General features: G+C 35.2%; 3 protein-coding genes and 1 non-coding gene across 5 annotated transcripts; 2 read left to right on the forward strand and 2 right to left on the reverse strand.

The window, feature by feature from the left end:
* Positions 1-287: 287 nt before the first annotated feature.
* LOC111798374 (Pentatricopeptide repeat (PPR) superfamily protein) lies at positions 288-3,060 on the reverse strand. Its single transcript, XM_087125243.1, has 2 exons — positions 1,058-3,060; positions 288-463 (listed from the first exon to the last, which is right to left on the reverse strand). The coding sequence occupies exon 1, from the start codon at positions 2,924-2,926 to the stop codon at positions 1,220-1,222; it is 1,707 nt and encodes a 568-aa protein (XP_086981369.1). The 5' UTR covers positions 2,927-3,060; the 3' UTR covers positions 288-463; positions 1,058-1,219.
* Positions 3,061-4,411: 1,351 nt separating this feature from the next.
* On the reverse strand, positions 4,412-9,151 carry EDA14 (embryo sac development arrest 14). The gene is made up of 10 exons (XM_023681159.2): positions 9,045-9,151; positions 8,558-8,638; positions 8,369-8,459; positions 8,161-8,252; positions 7,979-8,072; positions 7,793-7,872; positions 7,126-7,209; positions 6,022-6,121; positions 5,821-5,918; positions 4,412-4,711 (listed from the first exon to the last, which is right to left on the reverse strand). The coding sequence occupies exons 2-9, from the start codon at positions 8,611-8,613 to the stop codon at positions 5,826-5,828; spliced, it is 690 nt and encodes a 229-aa protein (XP_023536927.2). The 5' UTR covers positions 8,614-8,638; positions 9,045-9,151; the 3' UTR covers positions 4,412-4,711; positions 5,821-5,825.
* Positions 9,152-13,413: 4,262 nt separating this feature from the next.
* On the forward strand, positions 13,414-17,585 carry LOC111798591 (CBS domain-containing protein CBSX6). Of its 2 annotated transcripts, none has more exons than XM_023681834.2 (3): positions 13,414-13,854; positions 14,158-14,523; positions 16,421-17,585. In XM_023681834.2, the coding sequence occupies exons 2-3, from the start codon at positions 14,180-14,182 to the stop codon at positions 17,349-17,351; spliced, it is 1,275 nt and encodes a 424-aa protein (XP_023537602.1). In that variant the 5' UTR covers positions 13,414-13,854; positions 14,158-14,179; the 3' UTR covers positions 17,352-17,585. The 2 variants fall into 2 exon arrangements, with proteins under 2 accessions (XP_023537602.1, XP_023537603.1); XM_023681835.2 differs by having other exon boundaries at positions 14,163-14,523.
* Positions 17,586-21,896: 4,311 nt separating this feature from the next.
* TRNAN-GUU (transfer RNA asparagine (anticodon GUU)) lies at positions 21,897-21,970 on the forward strand. Its single transcript has one exon. It is a non-coding gene; the product is annotated as a tRNA-Asn (tRNA).
* Positions 21,971-22,573: the final 603 nt, after the last annotated feature.

Below are 22,573 nucleotides of genomic sequence, written 5' to 3' on the forward strand. Positions count from 1 at the left end.
AAATTTTTAATCCATTTTTTCACCTATGATTCTACCCTACGTTATCGAATGTGTTTTTTATTTCATGTTAGCTCGTCCATGAGCATCCTGGTCTGTAGTAGACGTTCTCGATCGAAGAGATTCAAACTCTCAACGACACAGGTCATTTAAATAAAATAAATACTTTATTATCAGTTATAAATATTTGTATGCAATGTCTATTTACTTCATTTTCGAAGTTTTTCGAGTATATTTTGCTATTGATATGTTTTGTTTCTTTTGTTCCATAAACATTAATGTTAGACGTGAAAAGAACGTCGAGATGATTATTAAAACATTTTCTAACGTTTGTTAAAAAAAAATTAAAATAATCTAAATTTTCACACTTTCACAAACTCATTGCCCGTTCTCGTTATTCTTTCATCTTCTTCATCATTGAACGTTCATTGACCTTCGTTGCCCATCCTTGTTCTTGCTCCTCTATCTTCATCGTTGTCACGAAGATTGTGACATATAGCATAAACAAAATTGAAAGTTTAGGAACTCATTAGAAAATTTTGAAACTTCATAGACCATATAGACACAAACTTCAAAGATCACTATAACGGCCCAGACTATCGCTAGCAGATATTGTCCTCTTTGGGCTTTCCCTTCCGAGCTTCCCCTCACGGCTTTAAAACGCGTCTACTAGGGGAAGGTTTTCACACTCTTATAAATGGTGTTTTATTTTCCTCCCCAACCAACGTGGGACATCACAATCCACCCCCCTTCAGGGCCAGCGTTCTCGTTGGCACTCGTTCCTTTCTCTAATCAACGTGGGACTCTACCAAATCCACCCCTTTTGGGGCCAGCGTCCTTATTGGCACACCGCCTCGTGCTTACCCCCTTCGAGGAACAGCGAGAAAGCTGGCACATCGTCCGGTGTCTAGCTTTTCGGGCTTCCCCTCAAGGCTTTAAAACGTGTTTGTTAGGGGAAGGTTTCCACACCCTTATAAAGGATGTTTTGTTCTCCTCCCCAACCAACGTGGGACATCACAATCCCGAACTAAAATTATGATATAACCAATTTAATTCAAACCTGTAAAGCGTCCTCGTTGTGGTAAGTTTGTGCTTGCTATGCAGTCTTCATGGTGAAAGAACACCATATCTATTTCCAAGAACGCCCAAGTAATTACATAAACTCATCATGCTGCAGCAGGTTTGTGAATGGTTGCAGAACTGAAAGTACATTGTTCACTTTTCACCAGTAGTCATTGCAAGAACATTGGCCACCCTTGAAATGGTGGAACCGAACCCGATCTCGAACGATTATTTCTCGGTCGAACGCCACCGAGACAGCCTTCATGAACGAATGACAATCTCTGCAAACTCTAAGGTTTTTAACGATACGTATCGGTGTCCCATCTGCAGTTCTTGCCAATCCAAATGCAATGGCAAGTTTCTCACTATGATATGTAGAGGAAGTCTTCAAAGTCTCTGCATCACTTACATATCCAAACAAGGAAGCTTGATGAAGAACTTCCCTCAACTTTTCATAAACTTCAATGGAATCACGATGGGACTTGTCATCAACCACAAATTTATGAACTTGTTCCCCAATTTCAATCCAACTCCAACCTGGGCTAGTCTTTATCCCTTGGCTCTTGATCGTTTTTCTCATACTCGCAACACCAGCTGTATCGTTCACTCCGGCATAGATCGTAGCCAGCAATATACAATCCCCTGCATTGGTAGCTCCAAGCTCAGAGAGATTGTTCATGGCAATTTCTCCTACACCCACATTTTTATGGATTTTGCAAGAGCCAAGTAAGATTCGCCACAAAACCGGATCATTCGGTGATGAATTCTGTATAGTTTCAAGTGCCTTTTCGAGCTTCCCAGCTCGACCGTATAAATCCACGAGGCATCCGTAGTGTTTAACCTCAGGTCTTAGCCTAAACTTGGAGCTCATCAAATTGAAATATTTAACACCTTCTTGAACTAAGCCTTGATGACTACATCCACAAAGTAAACCCAAAAACGTGACAGAGTTCGGTTGCATTCTTGCTTCTAACATCCGTTCGAAGCAAAATATAGCTTCAGTCCCTCGACCGTGTACTCCGTACCCAACAATCATTGAGTTCCAAGTGAATATGTCCTTCCTATGCATTCTATCAAAGATAAAAATGGCTTGATCCAAACTACCACATTTAGCATACATATCTATCAACGCATTTCCAACATAAAGACTCTCTACAAGACCCTTTTCACGAGCAAATCTATGCATCTGAACCCCAATATTCAAGGCTCCAAGATGAGCACATGAAGAAATCAAACCAACAAGGGTAAACCCATCTACATCCACATTTTCACTTCTCATCTGATTGTACACTTTCAATGCCTCCCCGTGCAAACCCTGTTGGGAAAAGCACGAAATCATAGCATTCCAAGCAACCAAGTCTCTCACAGGCATTTCGTCGAACACCTGTTGGGCAATACAAACGGACCCCATTGCAGCATAGCATTTGACAAGATTGGTACAAATAATAACATCCCCATCATAACCACAGCGGATTATAGTGCCATGAATTTCTTTACACTTACGCTCAGCCTTGAGTCTTTCACATGCTTTGAGCACAAATGAGAAAGTGAATGTATCAGGGGAAGAGAAAGAGGCACAAACCATTTGATTGTAATAAACAACGGCGTCAATGGGAGATGAACTCTGCGCAAAGCCTCTGATGATGGAGTTCCAGGCTTCGGTTTGTAGGCACTCCATTTGATGGAAGAGAAGCTGGGCATAAGCAAGGGAACCTGAAACGGAGATGGCACAGAAGTTCAAAAGCTTGTTGTTAATGGCGACGTGATGGCGGAGGCCGCTAACAAGAACATGGGCGTGGATCTTTCGAAGCTTGTTGAGGCTGTTGCAGCCTTGCAAGAGAGTGATAATGGCTTTCTCCTTTGACATTTCCAAGTTTTCTTCTCATGAACGAATGATTACATTGATTCAAGCATACAATTCGGTGTATGATGAACACCCATGAATTTTCAACCTCAAATGAAATATGACTATATTTCGAACTCTGATGATTAACATTTTGTTTAGGTCAGCGCGAACCCACCTCACTATTTCCGTATTTGTTTGATTCAACGTCGACACAACAGGTGAACGTCGAGATCGATTGCAATTTTTCAATGGTATAGGTAGTAACTTTCATTTCTTCAGGTCATTCTTAGTCATCCGAGCTTCAAAATTGCTTTTACTTGGATGTGGTCTCAGTTCATTCATGTATCCTTGCTTTACTCGGGTATCACATGGCCACCAACTTTCACTTTGGTTTGTTCACATCTTGTTGTGAGAGGTATCGCTATGATATGTAACGACTCATGCCCAAGATCTGGATCAAGATTCGAAATCTTAATTCAACACCCGATGGCCTCGACATTTCCTCGTGACATGATCACATTACCTACTCTTTGCTTATTAAGAGTGAAGACTTATCCCCACAGACCAACATGGTTTGCCCTCACTCACGTGCATTCTAGAAAAATTCTTAGGAGGTTACCGAACATAAAATTGCTTCAAGTAAAGCTCGTTTAATTATGGAATTCTTATGATTGAGCCACTGAAAAGAAAGATGCACATTGTTAGTATATGCAGTAACTTTCTTTTACTTTTAAGTCTTTCTCAGTCATCATATCCTCAAGATCACTCTCATTCAAACGTGGTATTGGTTCATTCATGTATCTCTCATTTGCTCGAGTGTTGTAGATACTCATGCAATCCAATGATCTTCCTCCCTTGTGATTCTCTCGTTATTTAGTACAAATATAACTTGGGCATGGGTCGATTGTGGATACAAAATCAAAATCAAAGGCATCGAGAAAGTTTTAATACCAAACAATATACGAAGAAAGGACATTGCTATTTCATATCATCAACCAACTAAACTAAATTTGGTCGAGGTCGAGGGTAAGAACTGGGATGAGAAATATAATCTCGTCTCACGCCTCATTTAGCTAACAACAAGAAATCTTTGACTCTCATTCTTCATCTAAATGAAAAAAATTTCACCCCATTCGAGGCGAGTCCCTGTGAAGATTTCACAGCCTACAGATTAAATAGACATGTCAAAAATATCAATTTTTCATTCCATCGAGAGTTACAAATGGGATAGTGTTAAGGATAGTTGACCATTCATATATTTGCCTTGGTTATCATATTTGCCCTTTTTATTAAAGGCAAATATATTGTATTCATTTATTATTCTTTCCTTTTATTATTATTTTCATATTATTTGTAATTTTCTATATTTCTGTAAATAATTATAAACAAGAGAACTCTCACCACCATTTAGGTGTGGTGGATTCAGCAAACATTCACAGATAGAATGAACGAGAACGAAGAGAAAACTCTAATCAACCCAAATAGACACCGACCACACACGTTACGGAGCAAAAGTATATATTCTATAAAATAAACTATAAACAAAATCTTAGATTACATTCTTCATACCCCAGAAGAAATGTAGCATGTTTAATTAATTAAGCTGTGAAGACAAAATTTGACAAAAACTAACACAAGGAACCAGAATGTTGGTCTCCTCAGTGATCTCAGCCTAGTTTTCTCAAAGGACTTGGCAGGGAAAACAGCGATTCAACAGGTGATTATCCATCTCCTAGGATATTGCGAGTTGTGAACTTATATATAACTGACTACATCATCTTCTTCAAAATCTGCCTGGGCTAGGAACTGTAAACAAAGAGCCAAATCCTAGAATCAACCACCAGAGTACAAAGGCAATGAGAAATGAAAACAAAAAGCCAAATCCTAGAATCAACCACCAGAGTACAAAGGCAATGAGAAATGAAAACAAACGTATTCAGTAATAACATGGCTTGGATTTGGTTGCATTTGTATTCCTCAGTTTTCAAACCCAACAAGTATACTCCTGAATATTAAATTTGGTTTCATTTTGTTCCCTCCATCCATTTTAGTGTTAATTTTCCCATTAATAAGCCACCGCTAGCAGATATTGTCCTCTTTCGGCTTTCCCTTTTAGACTTCCCCTTACAGTTTTAAAACGTGTCTGCTAGGGAGAGGTCTCCACACCCATATAAGGAATTCTTTGTTCCAATTGGTATCAGAGCCAGACACCAGACACCAGGTGGTGTCCCAATGTGATCTAAAGCTTTGAGGGGAAGCTCGAGAGCGAAAGCCCAAAATGAACAATATCTATTAGTCGTAGGCTTGAGCTGTTACAGTTCCCTCCTTCATTCTAGTCCATTCTAGATCTAGGACGAGGGAGGCTTCTTTTCTTTTTTTTCTCTGTTCTTTCTCTATTCTTGTTCATATTCTTCCCTCTCCTTCCCTTCTCAATTTATATATTTTTTTGGAAGTTGAGAAGGAAGTCACATTAAAACAAAGACGAAATCAAAGGGGAATTCCACTTTCGCTTCAACCCAAAACAAATGAGAAATCTCCTTGTTGAGTTCAAAAACAATCAGGGACTCAAATGCAATCTAACCTATGGGACTCTAAATGTAATTTTCCTTTTCAATTCTGATGATTTTGAGCCTTTCAAATTAGTCAATTCTTGATAGTTGTGGTCCAAGTACACAACCCAATCAGGAAAAACAATCAATTGGCTGATATACAGAGTTCAAAAGATTCAAAAAAAAAACTAAGAGAAATTGCAATAACACACCACTGACAATGATATTGTGCCAGCAGCGCCCCATTGCAATGCAACATCAAGAACTTCTACAATCTTAGGAAACCCGATGATGCTAATGTAGAAAATTTTTTAGAAAACAAAACACTAACATATATAGAGCGAGCAAAACTGTAAAGCATTAGACCTTTGTTATCGCTTTCGTTCTGCCCTCCACTTGTATACAGGTTTTGAAGTTGGATTGGCGAGCTCATCTTCCCGGAGTTTACGTTTGCGACCCTTTTTCTGTTATAAGCATGTATCACATTTCAGATTCAATAATCATTTTAATACACTATCTCTACCTATCCACGAAACTGACACAGCTACAATCACATTAGAAAAGTACCATTAATTCCTGTTGCAGTGTCATATCCATATAAATTTTCTCCAATTCACTGACTCTACTCCTCCTTGCCTCCAGTTCTTTGTAAGACGAAATGGTTTTCCTGTGTTCAGAAAAGAAGGAAACCACACACAAATCAGGTAACATCTTATGCATTGAAAAAGACTGCCAGTCTACTGAGTAAAATATGCCAAGTAAGAAATTGAACCTCTAAAGATTCAAATCATAATTATTATGTATGCCCGGTTATAGAACCTGATCATTGATAGAAGATTAAGTTCAGCCCTAAAATCATTTGGCTCGATCTTATCCGAAATTCCTTTGGAATACTTGGCTAGAAAGGAACGAACTTTTTGGAGGAAAGGAGAGGAATAAACCTATGCTTCAACATGCAGAATCTTTACCGTCAGTGCAGAATAAAGTATGTGTTCAAGCCTCATAACTAAATATATTCCTGCAATTACACTCATAATGGGAGAATCTGGAAGTGATAAAACATCTTTGTTTACACCGTCCATTCAACACTCCAGCCCTAAATAATATTGTGAGGCTTATAAGTTGCGGACATCCAACATGAAGTTCTAAGTAATATTCTCACACAAACTGAAAAAATCCAATGTCAAGAATTTTGACATTACTTCAATTTGAACGATGCACATGATGTTGCTAATGATTCTATACCAATTGTCCAAGTGCTTAAAAATAACAAGTGTACGCAGCTGCATCATAAAATTTTAAAACCATGGCCATTCCTTTTCAATCAAACATACGTAAATTCATCATAACTGCATAGGTTGAAACACAATGGTTCACTTGCAATTAAGCAACCAAAACTATACTACAGGGGATCATCAAAGAGCGGAAAAAATATTCAATGGAGGGTAAGTGGGAAAAGGTTTATTTGTTAGCTAAATTATTTTGTTCCCGTTGAGGCTTCCTGTGAAATTCATTTGACCATTGTAATCAACCATAATCGAAGAGGATTTATGTCAACTCCTAGGGGGGTGCCTCCTTTGCATAAGCTTGATTAATCTTTTCAAAACAATTAAAAGTATCCTAAAAAAAAGATTTACATGCAGCTGTCTGCATCCTCAGTAATAATGCTACCTTTTAATACTGTCCGGAACTGCCTCAGAAGATGCCACTGATCTACCTTTGGAAGAGCGAGATTGAATTTCATTGGCCTCCTCCCTGCAAGTAATCAACAATGATTTATAAGCAATTAAACATAAATAAAATAAAATAAAATAAAACTTAACTGCATTAGAATAAGCATGAAGCTAATGAGTCAGGTCTACCAGTTTATCCAAAATAAGTAGGTTGAATGCATTAGGCAACAGTATCAAATGTTCTTTTGTATATATTTATCTTAAGTTAATGCATTCCTGAGGCTCTTCTTTGAAACCAAAAGAAGAGTATTGAATAAAAAACAATTTCACTGATCAAATGAAGTTACAAGAGACGAGGAGAACCCAAAAGGATATTTACAAAGAGCTCTCCAATTGATTAAAAGAGTGGCATAGCTATAGTGATGGAAGGGTAGGATGCATTTACACTAAGTCACAACCATAATGACTATAGCCTCAAGAAAACTGAAGTAACAAGATAAATGGTAAGAGATAACTATGAAAAATTGAGGCGTTTATCAAATAACTCTTAGTCTATCCCATTTGAAGACCAATAACTATTTGATGCGTTTATCAAATAACTCTTAGTCTTGCCCATTTGCAGACCAAGAACGATAAGTGGAAAAAGTTTCAAGTTGTGCTCAAACCTGTCTTCAGCAAAGTAAATATGCTTATTTGATGGCTGATTATCAAGCGAATGCAACGTGGCTGTCAGTTTTTCGATTTTCTGTAAAGAAGAGTCAGAGTTGATAGATTAGATAAATTAATAAATCAACAAGTTCTTCAAAGGAATCCTAGTCAATAAAAGAAACAAAACCTCGCTAAGAACCCACCCTTTTCTCACTCTGCACTTTCTGAAGTATATACCCTGCATCTTGGGTCTTCATCAACATGAGTTGCTCTGCAGTATACTTATTTACTTCACTCCTACAACATATTTAAGGATTAAGAGGCATAAGAAAACAGAAAGAAGCACCAAAATCAATCGATGTTCGAAATCATCTACAGTGATTACTCTGGTCTATGGACTCCGTCAACTGTTCTCGTCTTAATCATCTTAAAGTAAAACTCATCTGGATTCTTGAATGCTGCTTTCTCTTTAAGTTTCTGAAAATTGATCAACACAAAGAATACAAAACAACCAAATCAAGGACACGTCGACAGAATTCGATAAATAACTGAATATTGTGTAAATTCCGTGGTAAAGGCATTTCAAACATTACCCGTAAAGTATCTTCCTTCTTATGATAAGCCTTAGCACGCTCGACATAGTCTTTATGCTTCTCAAGAAGCCCAAATTTCTTCCGAGAATTCCTAAACAATTACACAAATCCGTCATCCATAAAAGGTAAAAAAAAAAACACACACACACACACAATAAAAACAGTAACATGAAAAGCCTTATCACTTACGGCTGAGCTCTCTCCTTGTAAGGCCGTTTAGGAACCGCATTCTTTAAGGACGACATTGCAATTACAACAAAATAAGCTTCCCTACATTCGAATATAAAGCAATTGTGCAAGCCAGTATCAGAAAAGCAATCAACCCAAAGTCAATAAATCATAGATGAAATTCGAAGATACAATTAAGCGAACGCCCCTTTACATAACACCCCAAACACACAAACCTTAAACCAGAGAAATTCGCATCACAACCGACAAATTTCTAGAGAGGAAAAAAAATTGAAATCACTAACACACGAGAACGATAAACAGTAGATTTTACAGTTGGACAGGTTAAGGGAGAGACGAAATAAGGATCGATTTCTTCCGTTTACATGTAGTTTTCAGAGCAAAACTATTATAAAACGAACAGAAAAAAAAAAAATTAGGGTTTTTTGCAGGCGTTCTTGCCTCCACTTTGAGAATGATACAACATACAGAGAAAAAAATTACGTACGAAGCGGCAGAAGGCGGAGGGACGTGGCGGCGGAAGCGGCGGCACTGATCTGCTGAGAGGGAGGAGGAACCGGCTTGAAGAAGAAAGAAGTTGAGCACGTAAAGACGTAAGGGTTTAGGGGTTTTGTTTTTTTATTTGTTTTTTTATTTTTTTTATTTTTATTTTTATTTTTTCTATTGCTCAAATATCAAATATTTACGAATACAGATTACTTTGGTTACAGTCAATTTAAATAACCCTTAAATTTATTTATAAATTTAGGTTGTTCGGGTTATCAATCTATTGACTGTATTTACCGTACTTAAGCGAACTGGGAACTCCAATCCTAAATACGATACTAAACACTCTTATCGACTATAACATAACTTAAACGAGGAGGTTGCCAAATTTCATGCTCGAAACCTTGATTTTGAATCTTCGGAGTCAAAATAAGCTAGAAGTAAAAGATTCTGAGATTTCACGTCGGTTGGAGAGGAGAACTAACCATCCCTTATGAGGGTGTGAAAATCTCTCCATATTAGACGCGTTTAAAAAATCGTTTGACTGACGACGATGCATAACGAGCCAAAGCAAACAATATCTGCTAGCGGTGGACTTTGGCGATTACAAATGATTCAGAGCCATACATCGAGCGGTGTGCCAGCGAGGATGCTAAGCCCCCTTATAGTAGACGCGCTTAAAAACTGTAACGCTGACGGCGATAAGTAACGGGCCAAAGCGAACAATATTAGAGTCAAAATAAGCTAGAAGTTAAAGATTGTGAGATTCCACATCGGTTAGAGAGAAAAAATAAGCATCCCTTATAAGGGTATGGAAATTTGTCCATAGTAGACCATTTGAAAAACCGTGAGACTAACGGTAATGCATAACGAGTCAAAGTAGACAATATCTACTAGTGGTGGGCTATGACGGTTACAAATGATTCGGAGCCATACAGCAGGCAGTGTACCAACGATGACGCTAGGCCCCTTCTAGTAAACGCGTTTTAAACCATAAGACAATATCTGCTAGCGGTGGATTTTGGCTGTTACAAATGATTAAGAGCCATACATCGGGCGATGTGCCAGCGAGGATGCTAAGCCCCCTTATAGTAGACGCGCTTTAAAACTGTAACGTTGACGGCGATAAGTAACGGGCCAAAGCGAACAATATCGGAGTCAAAATAAGCTAGAAGTTAAAGATTGTGAGATTCCACGTCGGTTAGAGATGAGAAATAAGCATTCCTTATAAGGGTGTGGAAATCTCTCCATAGTAGACGCATTTGGAAAATCGTGAGACTAACGGCAATGCGTAACGAGCCAAAGCAGACAATATCTACTAGTGGTGGGCTTTGACGGTTACAAATGATTCAGAGCCATACAGCAGGCAGTGTACCAGCGATGACGCTAGGCCCCTTCTAGTAAACGCGTTTTAAACCATAAGACAATATCTGCTAGCGGTGGATTTTGGCTGTTACAAATGATTAAGAGCCATACATCGGGCGATGTGCCAACGAGGATGCTAAGCCCCCTTATAGTAGACGCGCTTTAAAACCGTAAAGCTGACGGCGATAAGTAACGGACCAAAGCGAACAATATCGGAGTCAAAATAAGCTAGAAGTTAAAGATTGTGAGATTCCACGTCGGTTAGAGATGAGAAACAAGCATTCCTTATAAGGGTGTGGAAATCTCTCCATAGTAGACGCATTTGAAAAATCGTGAGACTAACGGCAATACGTAACGAGCCAAAGCAGACAATATCTACTAGTGGTGGGCTTTGACGGTTACAAATGATTCAAAGCCATACATCAGGCAGTGTACCAGCGATGACGCTAGACCCCTTCTAGTAAACGCGTTTTAAATCATAAGACTGACGGCGATAGGTAACCCATCAAAACGAACAATATCTAAAGGTATAAATATAATTAATTATTTATTAGCACGGTAGGAAAAAATTATTATAAAACTCATTTTTTTTAAAATTTATATTATTTAATGACTTACTTAAATCTTATTATTAGTTTTAAAATATAATATAATTATATTTTTTTCTCATAAAAGTATAAATATAATTAATTAATTATTTGTTGTTATAATATGAAGTATTTATTTCCTTTGAGTATTTTTATTTTTTGAAAATTATTGTAATTTTCTTAAAATAAATATTCCGCTAAAATACGACCACACTATGAAACTGATACAAACAACGTATATGCATGACAAAATCAAATTGAGTCGGTGTCGAGCGCATGTTCCAAAGCAAGAAAACGAAGATGGTTCGATTGTTGAATCATTTAAGAGTGTTTATGAGTTTGGTTGGGTCGGGTTATGGTACTGTTTAGATTCAACCTAGTTGTTCGGGTTATTCTTATTAAATAATGAATCAAACCTAACCCAACTATAAATTTTTTAGTCCAATTGATTTGGGTCGGGTAGTATATTTAAAATTTTATTTTTAATAAAAGTAAAATTAAAATATGTATTTACTTATTTTTAAACATTTAATTTACCGTCCAAATATTTAAAAATTATTTTTAATAATTTGCTTAAGGATAAATAATAAAAAATAATTATGAATAAAAATAAAATAGATATATGTATATATAACTCAAGAATAACAAAATAAATAAATAAAATTAATAATAAATTTGGGTCGGTGACCCGATCAACTTGAATTCACGAGTCATTCCTTCATTTTTTTTTTTATTGGGCCGTAGAATTTTTTTAAAAAATATTTAAAAAAATCTAATTATCTACCATATTACGTTAATAAATAAAATTTCATAAAACTCAAATATCAAATATTTATAGGTTACAACACATCATTATCTCGGTTACAAATGTAAAATATTTTTAGTGTTCGTAATAATCTTAAAAGTAGGGTAGGGTTGGGATGAACGGTAACCCTATTTTTGGATTGGTCGGGTTGACTCGACTAGAAAAATGTCAACTCGCTAACTGATCCAAATTTTTTATTTTTTCACCATTCAACCCAACCCGAAAATTTTAACCCAACCCAACTTTTATGGTATGGATTGGGTAGTTTAGGTTGATCGGGTTCTCGGGCTATATGAACACCACTATTATCGAGCGTGAAATACCCCGAACTTAAACGTCCCTTTGGTCCCAAATTTGACAAGAAGTCCCTTTTGGTCCCAACAAGTTCTAGAATTTTGCAATCTAGTCCTTTAGAATTATGAATGCTTCCAAATAGTCCCTATCATTGGTTGCTTTGAATAGTCTCTTTTGGTCCCCACAAGTTTTAATATTTGCAATTTAACCCCTTAAAATGCTTCAAAATAGTTCATGTCATTAATTTCCCATAGATATTTTATGGAAATATGAAAGGCTACATTTTTTTTTTCTCTTACCAATTCAAAATTTATCTTTAGACCCCTCAAATTTTCATAATTATCAATTTTGACCATTTCCAACAGACGTGTACGAACAAATCAAAATAGCTTATATGTCCCGTAGCATGGAACAATATCACGATAAATGGGTCGTGTTGTTAGGAATCAAGATGCGACGTTGTTGTGTCGCAATGAATGAACATGCACGCACGAACGTGTATGGCCGAATAAGCTTGAATTCTGCACAAGCGATGTCCAGTTGGCAAAGACAAACCTTGCCGATATTCCGATAAAACCACAAAGTTGGGCAAAAAATGAATATGGGGCTTGAGTGTCCCTAGAGACTGGTCGTGAGCGTGTCTAAGATTATGACACCGCACGATTGAAGATTTATGACCGTGACAGTTGTTTGAAGTAAAACTAACACTATAATTCATCCGACAGTCTTATTACTCACCAGCTTGTTATTTTTATACTAAAATCAAATTAAAAATTTCTTTTCGGCATAGATATTTTCTACGCATCATCGTTAAAATTTAACATATAATAAAAATTACCACATAAGCGTTTAATTAATTGAGAAAAGTAAATAATATATCCGGTTAAAATACCCGGTACTCTCAATATATTTAAATTTAGTCCTTATATTTTTAATAAATCTTAAAATTAGTCCAAAAATAATAATAATAATAATAATTTTCCGTCCGAAATTTTTAGTTTGGTCCTCGCTCTATCCAAAATTTATAGAGCGGGGACTACACTAAATATTTTCACGAAACAACCCGACAAATTAATTTTTTTTTATTAAAATATAAAATAAAATGAAATATTTAAATTAAAAAAAATATGAAAAGGACTTAAAAATATATATATATTTATTTATTTATTTAATCATTCATTCATTTTTTGGATTTTTCCTATTTAATTTTATTTCCTCATAAACATTATCACTAATTATTTCCCTGAAAATAATAATAATAAAAAAAAAAAAAAAAAAATTCATGTGTCTAAGCTTCCACATCACTCATTGATTGCCAACCCTGTTCTTGCCTTCTATGTCTCTGCTCAATAATTCATCTCTCGATTCCCATTTTTTTTCTTCTCGTCTTCGTCTTCCATGTTCTTAGATTCTTCTCTGAATTGTTCTTCGTTGATTCATTGACAGAGCAACTCGGTGACTGTTTTTTGTTGTTGTTGTTTGGTGGATTCGGTTTTTCATGGGCATTAACTCTGTTCCTTCTTCTTCTCATCTTCCTTCGTTTCTTGTTCTTCGTTATCAATGGCGGATTCTCTTTGCTCCGAGTTTTTGAGTCTTCGTAGATTGCCTATTACTAGGTTTGATTTATTGCTTATCTTCCTTCATTCTCTTTTATAACTTTTGCCCATTTTGTTGGGGGTTTTCGGCTCCGTCGTTCGGTTCCCGCGAAGTTTGAGAGCTTGAATCGAATTGAATCGAATCTCGAATCGAAGCGAACCTTGGTACTTTTCGTTAAACCCTTCTTTTTGTTGCTATATGTTGAATTGAATTTCATATTGTCTTATTCAATACTCGTTCTGTTGGATCTTAAATCTGTGAGAGTGGACAATATTATATCATTGTGAGAGTCGTGATTCCTAACAAAATCGAAGAGGAAGTGAAGATTCTTTCCGTTTAGTGTAGATTTTTAATCTTGGATTCCCGCTTGAATAGTATAATCTATAGTAATCTTGGATTCTCTGAGGAGATTTGTGTTTAAGATTGATCTAATAGGATTGGTTTCATTTTATTTTGGTTGTGTTTAGCTTAGAGAGGTGAAGAGTTGTTATGGCATCAGTTTTTTTGTATCATGTGGTTGGGGATCTGACAGTGGGGAAGCCGGAGATGGCGGAGTTTTATGAGACGGAGACGATTGAAATGGCGATAAGGGGGATCGGAGAGTCGACGGAGTGTGGAATACCGATTTGGAAGAGAAAAACTCATGTGGGAATGATTGAGAATGGTGAAATGAAACAGCAGAGATTTGTGGGAATTCTCTCTTCTTTGGATATCGTCGCGTTCTTGGCTCGAACGGAGAATCTAGAGGATCAGGATAGGGCAATGAAGACCCCAATTTCGGAGGTCGTCGTCCCGAACCCTTCATTGTTGAGGCAGGTTGATCCTGCAACAAGGTTAGCATTTGTTCCTTTAGATTTTGTTTTGATAATCTGGTTTTTTGTTTTTTTGTTCTTATCTGAAGCATTTGAAGTATATTTATTGGATGATTGTTCAACTTTTTGTTAGCAAAGTAAAGTGCATTTAAGGATTTACTTTTTTATGTTCTTCTTTTTCTGATCTCTTATAGAACAGTAATTTTGCAATGATTTTATAGACCAACTAATGATGAGATGCTACTGTGAGGCTACCCGCTTAACGAAGAACAAACTTGAATCTAAAATGAAAGGTATCCCGAAATAGTACATCCTTTGGAGTCGAACGAAGTTTATAACAATAACCATTAGCGTAGCATGACGGTGTAGCTTCATGACCAATTAACATGAGATGCTCCTTTGAGGCTACCCGCTTAATGAAGAACAAGCTTGAATCTGAAACGTAAGGTCTCCCGAAATAGGATCTCCTTTGGAGTCGAACGAAGTTTATAACAAAAACCTTTAGCGTAGCATGACAGTGTAGCTTCAAGACCAATCAATGGTGAGATGCTACTGCGAGGCTACCCACTTAACGAAGAACAAACTTGAATCTAAAATGTAAGGTATCCCGAAATAGTACATCCTTTGGAGTCGAACAAAGTTTATAACAAAAACCTTTAGCATAGCATGACGGTGTAGCTTCAAGACCAATTAATGATGAGATGCTATTGTGAGGTTACCCACGTAACGAAGAACAAACTTGAATTTGAAACATAAGGTATCTCGAAATAGAATATCTTTAGGGGTCGAACGAACTTTATAACAAAAACTTTTAGTGTAGCATGACGGTGTAGCTTCAAGACCAATTAAGGATGAGATGCTACTATGAGGCTACTCGCTTAACGAAGAACAAACTTGAATCTGAAACGTAAGGTACCCCGAAATAGAATATCCTTTGGAGTCGAATGAAGTTTATAACAAAAACCTTTAGCGTAGCATGACGGTGTAGCTTCAAGACCAATTAATGATGAGATGCTACTGTGAGGCTACCTGCTTAACGAAGAACAAACCTGAATTTGAAACGTAAGGTATCCCGAAATAGATTATCCTTTGGAGTCGAACAAAGTTTATAACAAAAACCTTTAGCGTAGCATGACGGTGTAGCTTGAAGACCAAGCAAGGATGAGATGCTACTGTGAGGCTACCCGCTTAATGAAGAACAAACTTGAATTTGAAACGTAAGGTATCCTGGAATAGAATATCCTTTGAAGTCGAACGAAGTTTATAACAAAAACCTTGAGCGTAGCATGATGGTGTAGCTTCAAGACCAATCAATGATGAGATGCTACTGTGAGGCTACCCGCTTAACAAAGAACAAACTTGAATTTGAAACATAAGGTATCCCGGAATAGAATATCCTTTGGAGTCGAACAAACTTCATAACAAAAACCTTTAACGTAGCACAACGGTGTAGCTTCAAGACCGACTAATGATGTGATGCTACGGTCAATTGATGTGTGTGAGAAATATCATATCCATGTTGAGATCAAAATTAAGGTAGATTCTTATCAATTTCTGGAGAAGTTCTGTCAGTTGGACCGTCTAATGTTTTTCTCGAGTTTCTGAAGTCACGGTGGTTTAGCTCGTTTCCGATGCTTTTGACTTGAGTAACTAGAGTAGCTGATTGATAATAGTTTTCCAGCTTGGACTCGTTTCGTTCGTCTTAGATTCATGAAAAAAATAATACTTGCGACTGCTCATCATGTATCTTTGGGTGCAAGGACTACGGTTTCTCAAAGATCTTAGAAACTACATGAAAGAAATTTATGGTTTCTCAAAGATCTTAGAAACTACATGAAAGAAATTTGTTCTTATATTCCTTAACTGGGTGGGTGTGACATTCAATTGATTGAACCTCTTGATCTGTCCATGTGAAAAGGTTGATAGACGCATTGGAAATGATGAAGCAAGGCGTGAGGCGTCTCCTAATCCGAAAGAGTATGGTGTGGAAAGGAATGAGCAAACGGTTCTCCGTTCTCTATAATGGTAAGTGGTTGAAGAACATTGATGCCCCTGGCAATAGCAGCCATAACCTCAGTGTAGTAAATGCCAATCGACCATCTTCGTCATCAACGGGACACGATAAGTTTTGTTGTCTCTCAAGAGAAGATGTCATCCGTTTCCTTATCGGTTGCCTCGGTGCCCTTGCACCACTCCCTCTATCCTCCATCTCTACTCTCGGAGTCATCAACCCAAACTACTGCTCGATCGATGCCTCGACTCCTGCAATTGATATCGCTCGTAAGCTTCCCGATGACCCGATTGCAGTGGCTGTTATCGAAAATATGCATGATAATCAATACAAGATCATTGGAGAGATTTCAGCCTCCAAACTCTGGAAATGCAATTACTTGGCTGCTGCTTGGGCGTTAGCTAATCTTTCTGCTGGGCAGTTTGTAATGGGAGTAGAAGACAACATGAACTCTCGAATGGTCCCGGATCTATCCGCTAATGCTAACGTCGACGAAAACAACCCTGCCAATGCCGGTGGCGCAACACGGGCAAAGAAATTCAGCAGTAGAAGTATCGGATTCAACCCATCAAGCCCCACGTTCGGGATCAGCCGGAGCATGTACCGTGGCCGAAGTGCTCCCTTGACATGTAAAGTTACAAGTTCATTGGCTGCTGTTATGGCTCAGATGCTTTCTCACAGGGCAAGCCATGTCTGGGTAACTGAGGATGAAAATGATGATGTCCTGGTTGGAGTTGTGGGTTATGCTGATATCTTAGCTGCAGTTACGAAGCAACCTGCATCGTTTATACCAGCGAATCGATCCTTCGAGGCGCTCGGAAATTCTATTCAAAGTTGAAAAACATTTACCAAGCAACCTGCGTCGTTCATACCAGCTAATTGATCCTTCGAGGCGCTCGGGAATTCTATTCAAAGTTGAAAAATGTTCTTCAATTACACATATAAATTTGTATATGAGAGACATTTGAGCTGCTCATGAATTTTTGTCAATGTATTGTTATTGATGGAACTGTCTTTTACTAGTTATTTGTACTAAACGTTTCTTTAATGCTGCAGGGTATTTGTTTTATTATTTTAGGTTTGTTGAAATTTCGTGTTTATTTGGTTGTAATGTGTCGAACCCGACCATTTAGACTCGATATTATTGAAAACGTTACAGGTCTAATAGACACGGTTCAATATTCAACTGGTTGGTGGGCACAATTTTAAAACTTCTAACATATCAGGTCTTTATTAGATTAGATGTTCGAATGCATACCCATTTCATCTAACATATCTGGTTTCGATATTATACACCTGTTTTAAATATTATATGTTCGAATCCCTATCTGTTTAATCTAACATATCTAGTTTCGATATTATACATTTGTTTAAAGATTACATGTTTGAATCCCTGCCCGTTTAATCAAACATTTTTGGTATCGATATTATATATCTGTTTTAGAGATTATATGTTCGAATCCATATCAATTTAATCTAACATATCTGATTTCGATATTATACATCTGCTTTACAATATTATTCACCTGTTTTAGAGATTAGATGTTCGAATCCATACCAATTTAATCTAACATATCTGGTTTCGATATTATACATCTGTTTTAGAGGTTAGATGTTCGAATTCGTACTTTAATCTAACATATTTGGTTTCGATATTATACATCTGTTTTACGATATTATACACCTGTTCTAGAGATTAGATGTTCGAATCCATACCAATTTAATCTAACATATCTAGTTTCGATATTATACATCTGTTTTACGATATTACACACATGTTTTAAAGATTAGATGTTCGAATCTCTACCCATTTAATCTAACATCGGTCTCGATATTATACACATTTAATCACATATCTAGTTTTGATATTATACATATTTGGTTCCGACTTTAATATTATTATTTTGTTTTAAAGATTAAAGGTTCGAATCTCTATCCAGAACCGAGGTATAATAATAATAATAATAATAATAAATCCATTTAAATACACTCTTTTTGTTTATGGTGGAAGATGTTTGAATGGACATTATTTGTTAATAAATAGAAAACCAAACCAATGATTTGGTGTCCACATCGCTGAATTCCAATCACCACCATTCATATGATGACACGTGTCTTCATTTCAACCACGAGTCTCTTCATTATTTTACTCATAACCTTAAATTTATTTGTTTATTCTCTCACCTCATCCTCCATAAATGGAAATTTTAATGATAGATATATGTGGATAATCTAATAGACACAGTCTGATACTTACTCTGTCTTTTAGCATGAATTCGTATTCGTTTATGGGGATAATTTTCATTCCCAATATTTCAAAACAAGTAGGTAACGTGGTCGTGTCGTGAAGTCAAATAGACACTGAATCTAGATTCTAAATTCTAGTCTGAATCTCGACATGAAGTGCACTGTTTAAACTTTGTTTATCCCGTACCGTAAGCTTAGACTTTCGTAAATGAGGCTCATAGCATTCGAAGTCTAAATCGCCCTTAAATCACACCTTATCTCTTTAAAAGACTATGATAGTCAGAATATGTAGTTCTTTGCTTGTCCAGTGCTATTGCCCGGTCGTCCAATATAGGATTACTCCAAATTAAGCCTACTTAACTTTGAAGTTTTTACGATTGAGTCACCGAAAAGGAAAGTGCACGTTATTGGCATAGGTAGTGACTATCAATTTTTTAAAGCATTTATCGACCATCATATCCTCAAGATCACTCTCGTATTAATGTGATTTTGGTTTATTCATGATCACTCATTTATTTGGGTGCCACGTAACCCGTTTTATCCTTTTGTTTATAACTCGAATCGAATATAAAAAATTTTAAAATTCAAATATATATATATATATATATATATATATATATATATATGAAATGGAAATTTGATGCAAAACCCACTATCTAATTATATATTTTGTAAAGTTATTTTTTTTCACATCTCACTCAATTAAAATATTATATCTTATAATAAATATAATATATATTTTTAATTTAATTTCATAAAAAAAAAAAATAAATATCAGCCTTTATTTTATTTTTTATACTTTCAAATATTTAATTTTAGGCTCTATTTTAAATATATCTTAATTACCTAATAAAATAATAATAATAATAATAACTTTCAATCTTAAAAAATGCTAATATGTTGGATAAATTTTTAATTAAAAGCGTTGTTATGATTAATTTTTTTTTTTACAAAATTTAATAATAAGCACGGATTTTAAAATAGGTTAAATTAATAAAAATACATCTAAATTTTAAAACGAAAAAAAAAAAAAACATGTAAATAGGAGTATTTTTCATTAATAGCTTTTAACTTTCTTAAAAGTTTCAAAAATACCCGTACACGGTTTGTACTAAATTTAAAAAATACTCATAAAATTTTAAAAATATCATTAAAATCTTAAATATTTATAAAAAAAATTAAAAAAAATGTTTTTATTGAGGTCGTTTATGTGCACCTTATAGATCATCTTCGAAAATTTTAATTTATTTTTACGATTATTTTTTTTTTGTAAAAATATTTTTGAAATTTTAAAAAACATTCAAAGGGTGTTTTTTTTTATAAAGATTTTATAAAAGGTATTAATAAAATTTATGAAGATTTAGAATTAAAAAGTATTTTTAAAATTATTTTAAGAGTACAAAAGTATTTTTGAAATAAAATATTAAATATTTTTATTTAAATCAATTTTTAAAAGTTAAAAATAGTTGAAGAGACGTGGAAAGTCAATGATTAATTTTAATAATTAAATAATTAAAATATTTAATAATATGCAATGATTGCACATTTTTAAAGTATTTTCCATGAAACTGTAATCACTTTATTATTAATCATGTGGAAATATCGTTGACTTGTATCTTTCAATTTTCAAAAAAATAAAAAATATCCTAAATTACTTTTTTAAAAAATATAAAAAATAGTTAATATTTTATTTAAAAAATATCCTTAAATTTTAAAAATTTAAAAAATACTATTTAAATTTTTATTAATACTTTTAATTTTTTTTTTAAAAAAAAAACCTTTAGAAATAATATATAAAATGTCCATATATTGACATTAAAAAAATTAATTTTTTAAAAATTTTATGGGTAATTTTTTTTTTTTTTTAAAAACTTAGTATTAATGAAAAATTCAAAGTTAAGTATTTTTGAAATAAAGTACTGACTGTTTCATCCGTAAAATTTTTAAAAATGTGACCGGGGAGAAGAACAAAACACTCTTTGTAAGAGTGTGGAAACCTTCGCCTAGCAGAAGGGTTTTAAAACCTTAGAGGGAAGCCCGAAAGGGAAAGCCCAAACAAGACAATATCTGCTAGCGGTGGATTTGGACAGTTACAAATTAAATTAGAGCCAGATACTGGACGATGTGTCAGCCTTCTTGCTGTTCCCCGAAGGGGGTAGATACGAGACGATGTGCTAGCGAGGACGCTGGCACCAAAAGAGGTGGATTATAATGTCCCAGATTCGTTGGGTAGGTATTTTCTGGCGGTGGATCTGGGTCGTTACAAAAAATTTAGGAGTATTTTTTAAATAAATACAAAATACAAAATACAAAAGGATATTTTTATTTATTTAGTCTTAATTTTTATTTTGTCATACTCTTGCCTTTTTAGGAATAGTTTAAAATGTTAATCAATATTTTAAAATAAAAAGGTGATTAATTTTTTTAATAATATTTTAGTTGGTCTACTTTAGAGTTTTAATATTTTAATTATATAATTAAAAATATATGAGAAAAAGTTTTTGGCGTCTCTTTAGTCTTATTAATCTACCTCTTCGACCGAGTGAATCTCTTATTTTTCTTTAAACGTCTTCTTAGCTTTGACTCGAACACTAGACCATGACTCGTATATGTCTTGACTTGTCTCATTTGCTGCATTTATGGGCCAAATTATCTCTCGGTTTCTTCACAAAATGGTTAAACATGCTGAGAGAATTTCACGAAAGAAATTTATGGGTATTTTGTAACTTTAACTTACCAGTTTCCCGACGAACTACTTCCGACTATTCTTCCTTCAAATTGATTCTACCGATGAAGAGGGTTTGACTCACTATTTATGAGATCTTATATCGGTTGGGAAGGAGAACGAAACACCCTTGATAAGAGTGTGGAAACATCTCCCTAACATAAGCGTTTTAAAAATCTGGAGGGAAAGCGGAAGAGGAAAAACACAAAAAGGACAATATCTGGTACGGGTGAGCGTGTGATTATTATCCACAAAATTAGAGATTCTATTTTTCTTTTTATTTTTTATTTTAAATTAAATTAAATTAAATTTTGTTTTCTGTATTACCTTTTACTATTTTTGAAATGCACATAATCCTTTAATTAAGAAACTGATTTGTATTAATTATAATTAGTTTAAAAATTAATATGTGCTGGAATAGCTCAGTTGGTTAGAGCGTGTGGCTGTTAACCACAAGGTCGGAGGTTCAACCCCTCCTTCTAGCGTTCTTTTTTGTAATTTTGACAATTGTTGTTTACGAGGTGAATCATATCAAAAGAATTCTAGTGGGATCTGACGCGATCAAACATTTTGTTCTTTATTTTTATTTTTTAAAAATTTGATATTGTATTTAATGGAATATATAAATATATTCGACAATAAAAAAAATTAAACGCTTATCAAATTATTTGAGTAGTCTTCTTTGTAACTAAATACCCGAACATCAGGTTAGTCGACTCATTCGTATTTGGGTTGCAGATAAGCAACCTCGAGTGGGTAGAAATCTGACTTGAATCGATTTCCTTCCTCTAGTTAAAAACTGAAACATGGATACGATGCTACGATCATATACGGGTATCCAATCCCAATTGTGAGATATCGATTTCCTTCCTCTAGTTAAAGACTGAAACATGGTTACGATTCTACGATCATATACAAGTATCCAATTCCGATCATGAGATATCGATTTCCTTCCTCTAGTTAAAGACTGAAACATAGTTACGATTCTACGATCAGGTACGAGTATCCAATCCCGCTCATGAGATATCAAGCAGGAAAACGAACACGAACAAGTAGCTATCCACCACGAGAACTTGCCAATTGAATGA

The sequence above is a fragment of the Cucurbita pepo genome, chromosome 7 (genome assembly GCF_057944985.1).
Source record: "Cucurbita pepo subsp. pepo isolate OVF chromosome 7, ASM5794498v1, whole genome shotgun sequence".
Lineage (NCBI taxonomy): Eukaryota > Viridiplantae > Streptophyta > Magnoliopsida > Cucurbitales > Cucurbitaceae > Cucurbita > Cucurbita pepo.